The sequence below is a fragment of the Colletotrichum scovillei genome (genome assembly GCF_011075155.1).
Source record: "Colletotrichum scovillei strain TJNH1 chromosome Unknown Contig00003, whole genome shotgun sequence".
Classification (NCBI taxonomy): Eukaryota; Fungi; Ascomycota; class Sordariomycetes; order Glomerellales; family Glomerellaceae; genus Colletotrichum; species Colletotrichum scovillei.
The window spans coordinates 1,686,502-1,699,713 of record NW_023336261.1 but is presented as its reverse complement, the minus strand read 5'-3'; the positions used below and the strand labels follow the sequence as shown (position 1 = coordinate 1,699,713).

General features: G+C 55.9%; 3 protein-coding genes across 3 annotated transcripts; 2 read left to right on the top strand and 1 right to left on the bottom strand.

The window, feature by feature from the left end:
• Window positions 1-89: 89 nt before the first annotated feature.
• Window positions 90-1,373, top strand: HER10_EVM0000939 (uncharacterized protein; the record flags this gene model as incomplete). The annotated part of the gene is made up of 2 exons (XM_035470704.1): window positions 90-822; window positions 878-1,373. The coding sequence occupies exons 1-2, from the start codon at window positions 335-337 to the stop codon at window positions 1,371-1,373; spliced, it is 984 nt and encodes a 327-aa protein (XP_035335609.1). The 5' UTR covers window positions 90-334.
• A 173-nt stretch (window positions 1,374-1,546) lies between these two features.
• Window positions 1,547-3,551, top strand: HER10_EVM0013419 (major facilitator superfamily transporter; the record flags this gene model as incomplete). The annotated part of the gene is made up of 2 exons (XM_035482778.1): window positions 1,547-2,247; window positions 2,309-3,551. The coding sequence occupies exons 1-2, from the start codon at window positions 1,997-1,999 to the stop codon at window positions 3,549-3,551; spliced, it is 1,494 nt and encodes a 497-aa protein (XP_035336758.1). The 5' UTR covers window positions 1,547-1,996.
• A 92-nt stretch (window positions 3,552-3,643) lies between these two features.
• On the bottom strand, window positions 3,644-5,563 carry HER10_EVM0012558 (uncharacterized protein; the record flags this gene model as incomplete). Its single annotated transcript, XM_035481951.1, has 1 exon — window positions 3,644-5,563. One exon carries the CDS (start codon window positions 5,561-5,563, stop codon window positions 3,644-3,646), a length of 1,920 nt encoding a protein of 639 aa, XP_035336678.1.
• Window positions 5,564-13,212: the final 7,649 nt, after the last annotated feature.

Below are 13,212 nucleotides of genomic sequence, written 5' to 3'. Positions count from 1 at the left end.
CAGTGAAGTGGGTCTACGACGACCAACCAATCGAACCCTATCTGCTTGACGGCAGTCTCCACCTCGAAAAAAAAAAGTTGCGACTACACCTTTTCGCGACGACATTTCATCGACATTTCTGTCTTCACTCATCACCTCACTGACAAAAGTTCACATCCCGACTCACCCACAATTAGTTGCATTCTTGAAGGAGTATATCTTGAATCACATTGACTGCGAACGACATCGTCTGTGTAATAAACGACGCATCAAGCGCTGAATTCAACGGCGGATTCACGGCCAGCCGCTCAGAACGAGCAACCGCCCTCGACATATTCAAGGGTTCACATTCACAATGGTCACCACACGGAACGGGAAGCGCACAGCCGCCGAGGCGCCCGCCGCAGCTGCGACCACCAAGAAGCAGAAGCTCCCGGTGCGGGCAAAGGAGGGCAAGCCGGCCGCCAACAAGAAGGATGAGACCAGCCGATCGTCATCATCAAAAAAGAGGGCCTCCTTTGTCGTTGAGCTGAAATCGGAAGCGGGCGCGGCTGCGGGCGCGCAGGACGTCAAGGAGAAGCAGATCATCACAGGCGCCGAGCAACCCGCGCCCAGGACGGACACTGATGAGATTGGGGATTCTGATGCCTCGCCCGAGTCGGTCGGCGACGAAGCGCACGAGGCTGCGGAACAGCTTGCGGCGGAGGCCAAGACGGCGCTCGTTGCCGAGGGAGGCGACGACGACGATTCCGACTCGGATGCGGCGCCTGAGGCTGTTTCTACGTCCAAGGCCGCCGTGCAGGCCAAGAAGTCTGCGCAGGCTGCCAACAAGGCCATTGCAGAGTGAGTATTGCTGTCTTGTGTGAGTTGTTTTCCAGGGATTCTAATCAAAGCGCAGACAACAAGCCAACCAGAAGCGCAAGCGCCAGGAGCGCAACGCCAGGCTCCAGGAACAGGCCGCGGCGCGCAAGGCTCAAGAGGACGCGGCACCGGCGAAGAAGTCGAGTGACGAGGCGGAGGAAGAGAGCGAGAAAAAGACGGAGACTCTGGCGCGGGAACCCACCACCACAGGACGCCGGAAGAGGCTGGATCTCCCTTCGGAGCTCCCGGCCGAATTCCTCGAGTCCGACTCTGAAGACGACGGCGAGAGCGAGGACGGGGCGGGGGATCGCAAGCCCCGCAAGGCACGGAAGCTCGAGACGGCGGAGGCACAGCTCCTGCGCGAGGCCCGCGCGCCCAGGGACGAGGTCGTCGGCACGACCGTGTTCCGGACCGTCAAGAAGGAGGACGAGAGGCTGGCGCCCAAGGCGCAGAAGTATTCTGTCAATGCCAAGAAGGCGTTGCTGGCCCGCGGTAGGGCGCCGGTGAAGGCGCGCAGGGGGTTTTTGGTTTAGGATGTTGTAGCGAATGGGGGCTGAGAGGTACTGCTTAATTATTGGATGTCTAGGGATATGCCCCGGGGTCAACGGATGATATACAAAAGTTTTTGGGTTTGCGGTTCATCAAGCGGAGTCTTTTTGCACGTCTGTCCAAGTGAAGTTGCTTAATCGGCTCTAGGCTTCGGGATCCGGCTCCGAACAACTGCCTCTTAGAAACGGTGTCTCCGCTTTGGCCATCGGTCCAGACGCCACAAAAGCTTAGCCCGGTCACATCGATTATCAGGGTTCTTTGTAAAGGATCTTATCATAACTCCACCCTACGACTCAAAGCATGACCATCAGGAAAGCTGCAGAGACGGTGGCATTGCAGAGGAGGTAGACAGCTGGGATTGGACCATGTGCCATAGTGGGCTACCATTGCGCCATTGTCGCAACCCAACCAACGGCGCGGATGTTGGCCGAAACGGGGAAACGAGCTGTAAAATGCCGGGACTGATGCGATCGGTCATGTTGCGAGTGCCGACAACTCTGCGACCTCGCAGCAGGCTCAGGCCCCCGGCCATAAGAAGGATTTTTTGGTGATGGGCTCGGATCTGAACTTGAATTGCTCTCCCTAGTCAGTGCTTCAGACACTGGCGATGGCTTCACTCGAGGAAAAGTCGCCTCCCGTCGCGGCCGCAGACCCAGCAGACACTCACGATGAAAGCCAGACATCCCGTGACGGCCCGTGGATTTGCTTCATGACGGCGATCCGCTGGCACTCCAAAGACACGCCCAGCGCAGAAAAAAGACTCGTCCTCCGTCTGGACCTGTTGATCCTCGTGTTTGGCTGTCTCTGCTTCTTCACAAAGTACCTCGACCAGTCCTCCCTCACCAACGCCTACGTCAGGTAACCTCTTCACCCCGCATCGCACCCCCTTCCCAATACCCCAAGACTAACAAATTCACAGCGGCATGAAGGAGGACCTCAACCTCCAAGGAAACGAGCTCAACTACATGACCATCGTCTTCTGGTCCTCCTACTGCACCTCCATGATCCCCGCCTGCTACTACCTCACCCGCCACCCCATCAACATCGTCCTCCCCGTCCTCGAGATCGGTTGGGGTCTCTCCACCCTCGGCCTCGCCTGGGCGCGCAACGTGCAGACAGTCTACGCCATGCGCTTCTTCACCGGCCTCTTCGAGTCCTCCTCCTTCACCGGCATCATCTACGTCATCGGGTCCTGGTACAAGCCCGCCGAGATCGGCCGCCGCGTCGCCCTCTTCTACGTCGCCGCGCCCCTCGGCACAATGTTCGCCGGCTACCTCCAGGCCGCCGCCTACACCAACCTCCACGGCGCCCACGGCCTCGCCGGCTGGCGCTGGCTCTTCGTCGTCGACGCCGTCATCACCATCCCCGTCGCCCTCGTCGGCTTCTTCGTCTTCCCGGACGTCCCCGCGCGCTCGCGGCCGAGGCTGCTCCCGCCGCGCCTCTACGCCCTCGCGCGCGACCGCCTCCGGGGCCTGACGGCGCCGCCGCGGCTCAAGGTCTCGCGGGACATTTTCGGGCGCGTGTTCCGCCGCTGGCACTGGTACCTCTTCGTCGCGCAGTGGACCATCATGAACGAGAACCTTCAGCCCAGCGGGTCCCCCTTCTCCCTCTACCTCAAGGCCTTCCCCGCGACATACTCCGTGACGCGGATCAACACCCTGCCCACCGTCGCGACCGCCATCTCCGTCGTCTCGGCCTTTGCCGCGGGCGCCGTGGCCGATCGCACGGGCTGGTTCGCGGGGTTATCCGTCGCCGCCACCGTACCATCGCTGGTTGGCGTGATCCTGCTCGTGGCGTGGGACGTCGGCGAGCGCGGTCGCCTGGCGGCGTTTATGCTCAACGGGTTCGAGGGCGCGATCCCCTCGCTGACGATGGCGTGGGCTACGATAACCATGGCCGGGGACGCCGAGGAGCGCGCCATTGTGACGGCGTCGATGAATGCCATTGGGCAGGCCATTGTTGCCTGGGCGCAGCTGCTGCAGTTTCCTGCTGTTGAGGCGCCGTACTTTCGGCGTGGGTTCAGGAGTGTTGTGGCGACGATGGTGGTGCAGTTCTTCATTACTGGTGCGATTTGGTTCTTGGTCAGGAGGGATCGGAGGAAGCAGGAGGACGCGGTGGAAGATACTGGAGAGCCGATTCAGGAGGCAAAGCAAGGGGTCTAGGAAAGGGAACACTGGTAAACGACTTGCTGGAATAGGGATCTGGTGTACGTTACTCGGAATTGATCTCTAACTACGCATCACGGTATCGTGCTTTAACACCGACGCGACCGAGTCTTCTTCTTGGGAGGAGACTCGATAATCTCCAGGTCCGAGTCAGGCTCCTCGATGGCTCGCTTCTTCTCCTTCTTCCATTCCTTCATCTTGGCCTCTATGGCCTGCAGACAAGCCTCCTTCAGTTCCTCTCGATTCAGCCCGCCCACATCATCATGCTCATCTTCCCACCACTTGCGAAGCGTATCGCTCCAGGCCTCTCGGGACGTATGCTGGGTCTTGTGTCCGCTCCTCTCCATCCAGTCCTTGATGCGCTCCACCACCATTTCAAATTGCGAACATCGGGGCGCCAGTCTCTCAATCTGCTTCTCCAGCTCAGCCATCTCCTCGATGCGCATCTTGTCCCCCGCAAAGCTCTCCGTCACCGCATTGCAGCCATCAAAAGCGCTTCGAAGAGAGAAGCTAACGCCGTCTTTATCGACCTTAGACGCCCAGCAGACGGCCATGTCGTAGGCCTGGAGCAGTCCAAGCCGGGAGAAGCGCAGCATGGACGTCGCCTTAGTCAGGCCAAGTACCAGCGTATGAACAGGCTCGCCGTCGGGTCGCTCTCGCTGGGTAAGGCTGATGGTGACATGTGGGTGGATGTAGTTTGCCAGAGGAAGTCGCTTGCCTGAATTTCCGTTCGAGTTGTTGTCCTCCAGATCGTCAATCACATGAGCTTTGAGTCGAGCAATCGGAGGTACGGGAACCTCAAAAGGGTATCCACCGACACACTCTCTGTCTGGACATAGCGCCGCCCAGATTCGCTGGCGAACTCTGAGAGGTATTGATGAAGATGTCGGAAATCTTTCATTGACGCGAGGCTCTGGGGTGGCTGCCGGACGCTTGCGCTTCGGTGACGCTCGCTTCGTCTGTGATCCCTCAGTAGGCGGCAGTGCAGGAATTATCACCACCCCCTCGGCGCGAGACTCCGGAGAAGTAAGCAGACGTGTGTCGCTGTCTGATGATGAATCTTGCTTGGGCAGGGGCTGTCGCTTCGGTGTCTTGGGCGTACTGGGCGGTGACTCTCTCTTTGGTGGCGACTGCCTGGGTGCCTGTTCTTGCGGCGGTAGAGACTGAGATTGACCTGCTGCCCGACTGGCTGCTTGATCTCTGAGTTCCCTGAGCAAAGCCACATCATCCACTCCGCCAGGCTTGTCGTGAAGAAGGAAGTCGCCGAATTCTCGAGCCCATGCGGTGCTTTCCTTCGCAAAAACCGCTGGATATGTGCTCACGGCCCCGAGTACTCTCAGTCTCCGTCCCGTCAGACTATCCTCGTATTTTCCTTCACTCCTCTGCCTCATAATCATCTCGAATGCCAAGGTGTACTCGGAATTGTGCTTCTGACCGTTCTCCCACTTGTTGGACTTAGATATATATGCGCGGCCCACTAGGTTTGTTACATCGTGACTCTTACTCGGCCAATCGTAGACAGTAAAATTGATGTGCCGCTTGATTTCAAGAAGAGATTCAGTCAACTTGTCAGACAAATGAATAGCTGCAACGACTTCGTTGAGATCGTACGGGGCCCCGTCCTTGGGAAGTCGACTTTTCAGACTTTTGGTGAATGAACGAGACCAGGGATAGCCACATCCGTCATCTGGAAACCCCAAGACGAGAATCCAGACATCAACTGCCGTGTAAATGAGAGGCATATGGCGACGCCGCCGAACGAGCCATTCCATATGGTGTTGTAGTAGCTCGTGACCACCGGCAGGCAGTAGCTTGCAGTCGTCATAGCAATGGCTGGTAGTGTTGCACATTGGGCACCCTTTGACAAAACCATATTTGAGGGCTTGAGAACCCAAGTAATAACAATCTGCCAACTCGTGGCCCGGTTTCTTGCATCTGCCACAAGAGATGCTCGACTTGCTCTCGTCACCATGGCCAGCAACGTCGGGGTGCTCGCTATCGGAAGACATCGTTGCGATCTGAAGTAAAAGTTAGCAATCCTCTCACAAATCGAAAACTGTCATAAATATGTAGAGGGGAACTCAGCTTACCTGATCTAGAAGGCCCAGCCTTCCAAGTGAAGTCTGCGATTCAGTCGCCAAGGAGACAGAGGTAATTGAAGTGGCGGCGTCGACGTGATGAAATCAGGGCAGAGATGTAGGATTGAGGACCGGAAGTGAGAGGGAGAAATTGTTGTTTTGCGTGAAGGTCTTCCTGAGAAGTGAAAATTTGAAAAAGGTGAAAGGTGAAAGGTGCAGAGGTAGAAGGGCAGGCCTCTGACGACTCACGAAAAGGAAGGAGCGACCCTCAGCTTCCTTCCTTCCAAGAAGGTGGACTTCACTTTGCATGGTAAACAATCCATTACACTATTGCCTCCCATGAAATGAAAGCTAGAAAGTGAGCCATCAGCTTGGAGTCTCGCCCATCCTCTCTTCTCTCACCCTTTCTCTCTTTTCACCCTCTCTTATCTGGACCAAGTCGACCATCAAGTGAAGGAAAACAGGTAAGTATTTCCTCTTCGCCGAATCTGACAAAAGGTGCATGAGAGGACCTCGACGATGCTAGTGACTTCCATGTTCAGGGCAGATTACTCCTTCATACTACCCTTCTTTGTTCTCGACCATTGTTGAGGCTCGTCAACTTCCCAATCCAGGTATCACAGCATTCAGCTTGGAGAAAGGCCGTTACGTGAGAGCAGCTCATGGCTGCCAATAGACACGCTCTAATTCAAAATGACATCTAGGCTCATACTGTAGTATCGAGCTGCCCATTTGCGTCTAACAGCAGTTGTTGCTTGAGGTTAGGCACTCTGCCCGCTTCGTGTTGTTGACACGATACCGAAATCTATTGAGGACAGCTGTTATCTATTCAGGAACAAGACGAGAAAAACCGAGTTAGACCTGGACATAATTTCCACAGCATCAAAGTGCTTGACAAACCTTTTCAAGTAAATATCATCCTGAATAGATCCCATCACATGCTCATGAATGGACTAGGCAGACAAGTAGTCTCTTTCTCATTCACAGCAAAGGTGGAGGAGGTCTGCGAGGAAAAGAAGAAATCGGTTTACACTTTCACCGTCACACCTGCGGTCACTGACCGTCGTCATCTCACTCGTATCGCACCCCATAGCTCCCAAACACCGCAAAACTCATCCTCAACCCCCTGCAGCTCAAAACAAACAAACATCACCAAAAATGACAAGAAACACAAAAAGAATGCGTGAGGCATTGAACCACACCCGATTTGAACGGATAACCTTTCGATTGAGCCATTGCTGGAGTCGAACGCGCTACCGTTGCGCCAGCGGTCCTATTGGATGAATGGGAGGGTGTTGTCTGAACCTAAGACCCGAGCCCTCCATCCGACAGCCCGCATGATTGGCTGCGCTGGAATAAGTGCCCCCACACCACCTTGCTTTAAGCATTGCGGAATGGGCCGACGCATGTTCTCACTTCAGCGCTCACACAAATCCGGGCCCTCCCACACAGTCCAGTCTGAGAAGGAGAGTCATGATGCTGCAGGAACCGCACCACCGCCAACATGACTTCCAGAGCGGAGCAAGGTGGGCTCGTGACGACCCTCCCTCGCCCCGTGAGAACCAAGAAATCAAGGACACCACATGCTGAACGTGTGTCTCGTCATGCGAGACAAGCGCGCTTGCCATCCCCAGACGCCCAGAGGGGCTCTATAGGAAACGTCTGGAGTACTGGACTCTGGCCCTCTTGCCCATCCTGTGATGGTAGAACGTACCGAGAACCGTAGATCAGCATTTTTTGGTGATCTAAAACCGGGGAGCCGCGAGTCTACGACGGCAGCCCCAATGCGACAGACCTTGCGGACCCTGACCGCGCACCAGAGTGTGAGAGAGAACGAGACCTCTACGCCGAAGCCGGGTCACGGCGTTAAGTGAGTGGAGACGCTTTCTGCGGCAGGCGGGGGAGGTTGTTGCAACAGGACTGGGTCTTAATGGTCCTCTGATAACACCCATCCAAACGCTTCCGAGGGTCGACGCCGCTCGCTGCCCCTCGTTTTCTCTTCTCTTTTCGCATGCATCCGGTACGTACGGTGACATCGGTCTGTGGCCCTGTACTGTGAACGGGAGTGAGTGAGAGAGCACAGACTTTTGAAACAAAAACTCCTTCTTCACCTTCTGTATCCGTCCCATGTGGGAATGAATTGGCCGCCGCGATAAGAGGATTCGCCGCTTGTGGCGCCCTGCTCGTGTCTGTGAGCTTTGAGTTTGACAAGTTTGACAGAACCCGTACAGCGGGCTGCGCGGCCGTCCAGAAGCAGCCCGCTCGTCTGTGCGACAAGGTTACCTGATCAGCATGTCGTCTGATCCAAGAGGCGCCATCATTGACCTGCCTGACACAGCGGATCTCCCAAACGCGCGCAACAATATGGGATGCCTCAACCATCGAGCATACTTGCGTACCTACTTGCGTACCCCGCCCTTGAACGAGACGGCCCTGGGCCAACAGAAGCGTAGTAAGGCAGAACCTCGGCGCGGATGATGGATCTGCGCTGGGGGATTGGTCTGAGGCGTGGTTTCCCCGACACCAGGATGGGCCGTCTTGGACATGTTTGAAAATAAGTGTGAAACACTCCAATCGTGTGGGACGCGATCAAGATCCAACGCTGGACTGCATGAGCCCTGGCCGAGTCGTCGATTTGGAATGGACAACTTGTTTCGCCGCTCACTCGCCATCATCCGACCAAGGCAGGCCGCAGAGGATGAAGCCGTATCTGCAGACCCGAAGCCCCCTTCTCACCAGTCCCAAGTCGGAGTGTGATGATCCTCCAGGTTGGACGGAGATCGGCTTGAGGTCGATCTCACACGATGCCGCCGAATCGCTCCCGGAATCCCGCTGAGTGCCGTCTTCTCATCCGATGCTGTCCGTCTCAAGAAGCCACCGCGTCACCCCGTTTGCCAACTTACTTTGTTGGCAACATACTGCATCTGCCTTCCTCAAACGGACGAGCAGGATACATCTTGTGGTCGTTCGGCTTTTCCGATAAGCTTGGCCATTGTGGTGTGGATGGCCGAGTCAGCCAACAAGACTTGTTCCACGGACAATTGCACGCTGTGGTTGCATGGGACCCGCTTCGTCCCATTTCTGCACTGGTCTCTGGTAGATTCTGCGGGTTGAGCCTTTTCGGATCCGAACTGTGAATGAACAGAACACTGCATGAAGAGCGCTCAATTGCCCGTTTGATCGACACCCGCAGCGGAAGACGCAAGACTGACTCAACGGTAGTGCAAGGACGAGAAACCACGTGTAGACTAGGCAAAATGTTAATTGAGGTCGCGAGCCGTTGATGAGGAGACGTGGCTGCGGACAAGACAACGCTAGAGCGGTAATGGGCGTTCTTCTAGAACTATATCGGCAGATGCTCCGGACCTGTCCGTGGTAGGCTGGCGATCGACATCACCAACGCACGCCTCGTCAACGACGGACCGGTGACGAGGCGGCAGTAGTCCGATGGCTTGTCGCTTGACAGTCTGCCAACGACCATACAGACCGCGTTGCGCCGTTCAGGCCAGTGAGCTATTCAACTAGCCACATGAGCTTCTCGTGTTTGAGGCAACGTTGAGAACGCCATCGGCCGACGTCGTCACACGTCGTGAAGCCAGCAACTGGCAATACGAGCCAACCCCGGCCTGTCCACCTTGGGCATGAGTGTTTGAGGATGGCACTGACGCTGAGCAGAATTTCCAAGACCGCGGTTGAGGATGCCTGGCCCGCCTGGCCAGCTATTGAAACCTCCTTCATAGAATCTGTCCTTGTGAGAACGACCCGATGATGTGTCGCAAGCATGTTGGCAATTCACATCTCAGGATCGGTCTGGCTTTTTTCGAGCCCGACGCTAGCGCGTTCTGGACCGTCTGATGTCTCCGATGAGATGTCGTTATTCCCTTTCCAAGTCGACCCGAATGTCTGATAAGCTCTAGAAGTTGACTGGCGTTCGCGAAGCATGTTCGGGGGGCTTGCAGCGCGGAGACGAGCCGCAGGAATGGTGAGACGCGAATCAGTCTTGGCTCCGTCCCAAAACATGGCAATCCAAGCTCCAGTTTTTCCATCATGTCTCCTGCACGCCACATATCCCGGGGTACCTCTCATCGCAGAGGCGTCTGTTTGCATTGCCGATGTCTCGCGGATAAATAGATGCGCAAGTCAGTTCTGTAAGAGTCTAGGAAAGGTAGACTAGGCACTTTGCTATAGCCGGCAGTCCAACCAGAGCTGTCATGACTTGAGCCGGCAGATTCGAGACTGAAGTTGAATGTAGTCGACAATCTGCATAGGGACCGCATGGTTGCAGCCACACGCACCTACCGAGAGGGCCCGTGCGAGACCGGTCTTCAACGAAAGAGTTGGAACTGCAGCTCGGTTGAGTTGGGTTGTGATCTGCAGGCTCGACACGGTGCAAAGTCAGTCACCGCACACTTCAATAACTGCAACCTTCAACGACGATTACAATACCCGGCAGTCACCGCCCTTTTGGCGAAACCTGGGCCAGGCCTGGGGCGGCTATCGCCTATTCTCCGTAGGCCTCCTAGCGATGCCTTCACAAAACGCCTAGAGACGGCATTTTGAACCAGGCCGCACGTGGCGCAGGGGGTAAAAATTGGACCTGGCTGAGCACTCGCCGCGCAGCTCACGTCAATCGTTACTCGACTGAGCAATCACGTCGCCAGACCTGGGGATATCTTCAATCCTTTGCGTGAGTGAGACACACCAGGGGTTGCACCCTGGCCCGAATGCACCGTCCCGCCAGCGAAACGCACCGTGGCTGGAGTCTTGGACGGGACGCTTGAACAAACCAGCCGAGCCGTTTGTACGCCCTGAAAGTGGACGTCGGGCATCCGGGCGAATGGGTCTCGCGGCACGCCCGGCCGCTTCACGGCAAGACAGGGGCCCGATCTGGCTCTCGATGGTGATGTGCTGAGCTGGCAGGGCATCGAAACTTGTCCAGGAGATGGATGAGCACACCACCGATGCAGTTGACAAGTCGGTGACAGAGAAAAAGAAAGCGCGTTTGTCGAGAGATCATTGTGAGCGCAGTTTCCTTCTTCCTGATCGGTCCTGTGGGCTAAATCGGGATGCATGTCCGTATCGCTGCAAGACTGGCGGCGAACCATAATAAAACTTTGATATCGTTACGTATCCATTTTCTTTCTCGGGGTGCTGGTCGACTTGACGCTGGCCAACGATCACGGCGACCGCCACCGCGCATCTCGTTGAGCTTTGGCCACGCGGGAGAGAGGCCGTGAACGCCGTCCATCTTGGGCCATCATTTGCCTCTGTAATGCAAAAGCTCGTGATGCAATATAGAGCGTGGCTGCGCCCGACCAAGCTAAGTTGTCGCTAGCTGGATCCGTATCCTCTCGCGATTCATCAATTGCAAAGGCAGGGCCGTGCCAGCGAGACGGGACACTCGAATGGTGGTCGCGAGCTGGTAGCTTGGAGATTCGGCGGCGGTCGCTACTCCTCTCTGGTCTTTGGACAATTTCCGATTTGGCCCCCGTTTTGTGCAATGAGCCGAACCAGGATCATCCTCCTATCGATACAAGGAAGACTCTGCCAGCAAAAGGCTTCGGTTGGAAGTCAGCGATGGTCAATCGTCCCCCTGTTTTGCCAGTGATGTAACTTCAAAGAGGGACTCCCCGGTAATTCGATATGGAGAATGCTCCCACTATGATTTGTATGCCGCTGTACGGAGCAGGCTGTAGCAGAACCTACATACCTCCTGGGCGCGCTGGTATCTGTCAGAGACCTGAGCTACTGAGCAAAGCTGCCATTGCACAACAGTAGGTACTGTCTTTCGTGCGTAATCAAATAGACGGCCGAGGAGCATTTCGTGCGATTCGGGTCGGCTCAGCGAGGCCCCACGTTGGCCCACAGGCTGGTTACAGCAGCAAGAATCTGGGCAAGGCAGGGCGGTGACCCCTCGTCGACGGGGAATTTGATGCACATATCCGTCCCCACGAGCTAATTAAGCGTCCCCTTTATTGTGCGTCGGTCATGTTACGGTAGACCGTCTTGTCCGACGGTTACGCAGCATTTTCGGTCCGTATTGACAGATGCCGACAAGACGCTCGCGGATGAGTATGAAGACGCAGTAGCCGAAGTAGAAAGCGCTGCAATGACCCGAATGTCTTCAGATGAGCACGTTACTGAATGAATGCATCTGCTGGCCGGCTGTTGGTTTCAGCAGAGTGGTTGGTTAGAGTCCGTCTTATTTAACGGCTGCCCGTTTCACCAACGCTTCCGCCAACCGTATGTGTAGCCAGTCGATTGGAACGATCTTGCTCCCTGATACTAACTGCATCGTGGATCCCTAGGATAACAAGAAAGGTACTTGGGCTGTAGAGGCGCTGCAGACCTAGCGCCACTCGTGCAGCAACGGCGCCTTAGCTTCAACTGTTCTAGGCACGCTAGCCTGGCTTCTGGAAACAGCCTGGTCCTCATTGGAAAGCCGCTGCGTATCGTCCATTGGTGTGACTATCAACCAACCGGCATCCTTTGTATGGATGAGTGATCTCGCCCGCGTCGACTGGGAAGCTATTGGCCTTTAAGTACATGTCGCTGTGCCCCTCGAGTACTGGCAACAATGTAGCAACTCGCCTGAGACGTCGTGAGAAACGAGTGATGGACCAATGTCGCGGCAGAGTATAATTGCGTTCCGACTACTGAGTCGTCCGTTAGCTACTTCGATAAGCATCGCGGGTACCAAATTGGGGACGTTTTGGTAGTGGGCGATCCTTTGATGCCACCTCAGGCCACATAGTCTCACTCTCAATGGCAGGGTTTGCTCCGTCAAGCGGCGACCACTTCAAGCAATAACCATCTACTGCGTACTATTGAAATGCTCACTTCAGAGTTCAACCCAGGTATACGCACGAATACCTGGGCCTAGGGTGAGCGGGCAGAAGAAGGTTTGAACCAGACCGGGTAGGTCGTAGGGGTCCTATTGGGGTTGTCTTTGGACATTTCGGCTCCTAGGCCCTTCCATGCCACGTGCCGTGTGGCTGATAGCACAGAACGGGCGGTCGACCCTGGTGTTCCCCCTGCCAATCGTGCGATTTTGACGGTATTTCCAAAGTACGAAGAACAAATGTCCCAACGACATGGGAAACGAGATGAGCGTCTGTCGCCATCTCATGGCGGAGAATGCTTGCCTCGGGGTTGTCTGTTGGATTCTACGGCGTATATCCGTACCCGTGCGGATACAGGAGGAAGCCGAAGCAGGCACATGCGGCGTGTATCGCATTCTGCATATCAACGAGCTCGACACCCTCTTCTGCGATCTGCGGCCTAGTGCTTCACTGAACGAAAGGGTTGTTTAGCATAGCCATCGCAAGCCCATCATCAATAGAGAAGGGAGGCGCGGGAGAAGGGCCTCCAATAAGCGGCGTGTATGCTTAGGCGGACAGGAACAATCAGGGATGGCATCCAGAGGAGGGACGGGAAGACCCAATCGAAATGGAGGGACTGGGTAACCCAATGACGACGGCGGTTTGCATAGTGCTTCCGCTGACGACGATGCTTCGTGAGCCGAGGCGGTTGTGCGTTTTCGTTTCGAAGCGAATGGTGGCAGAAGGTGAGCCGCGAAC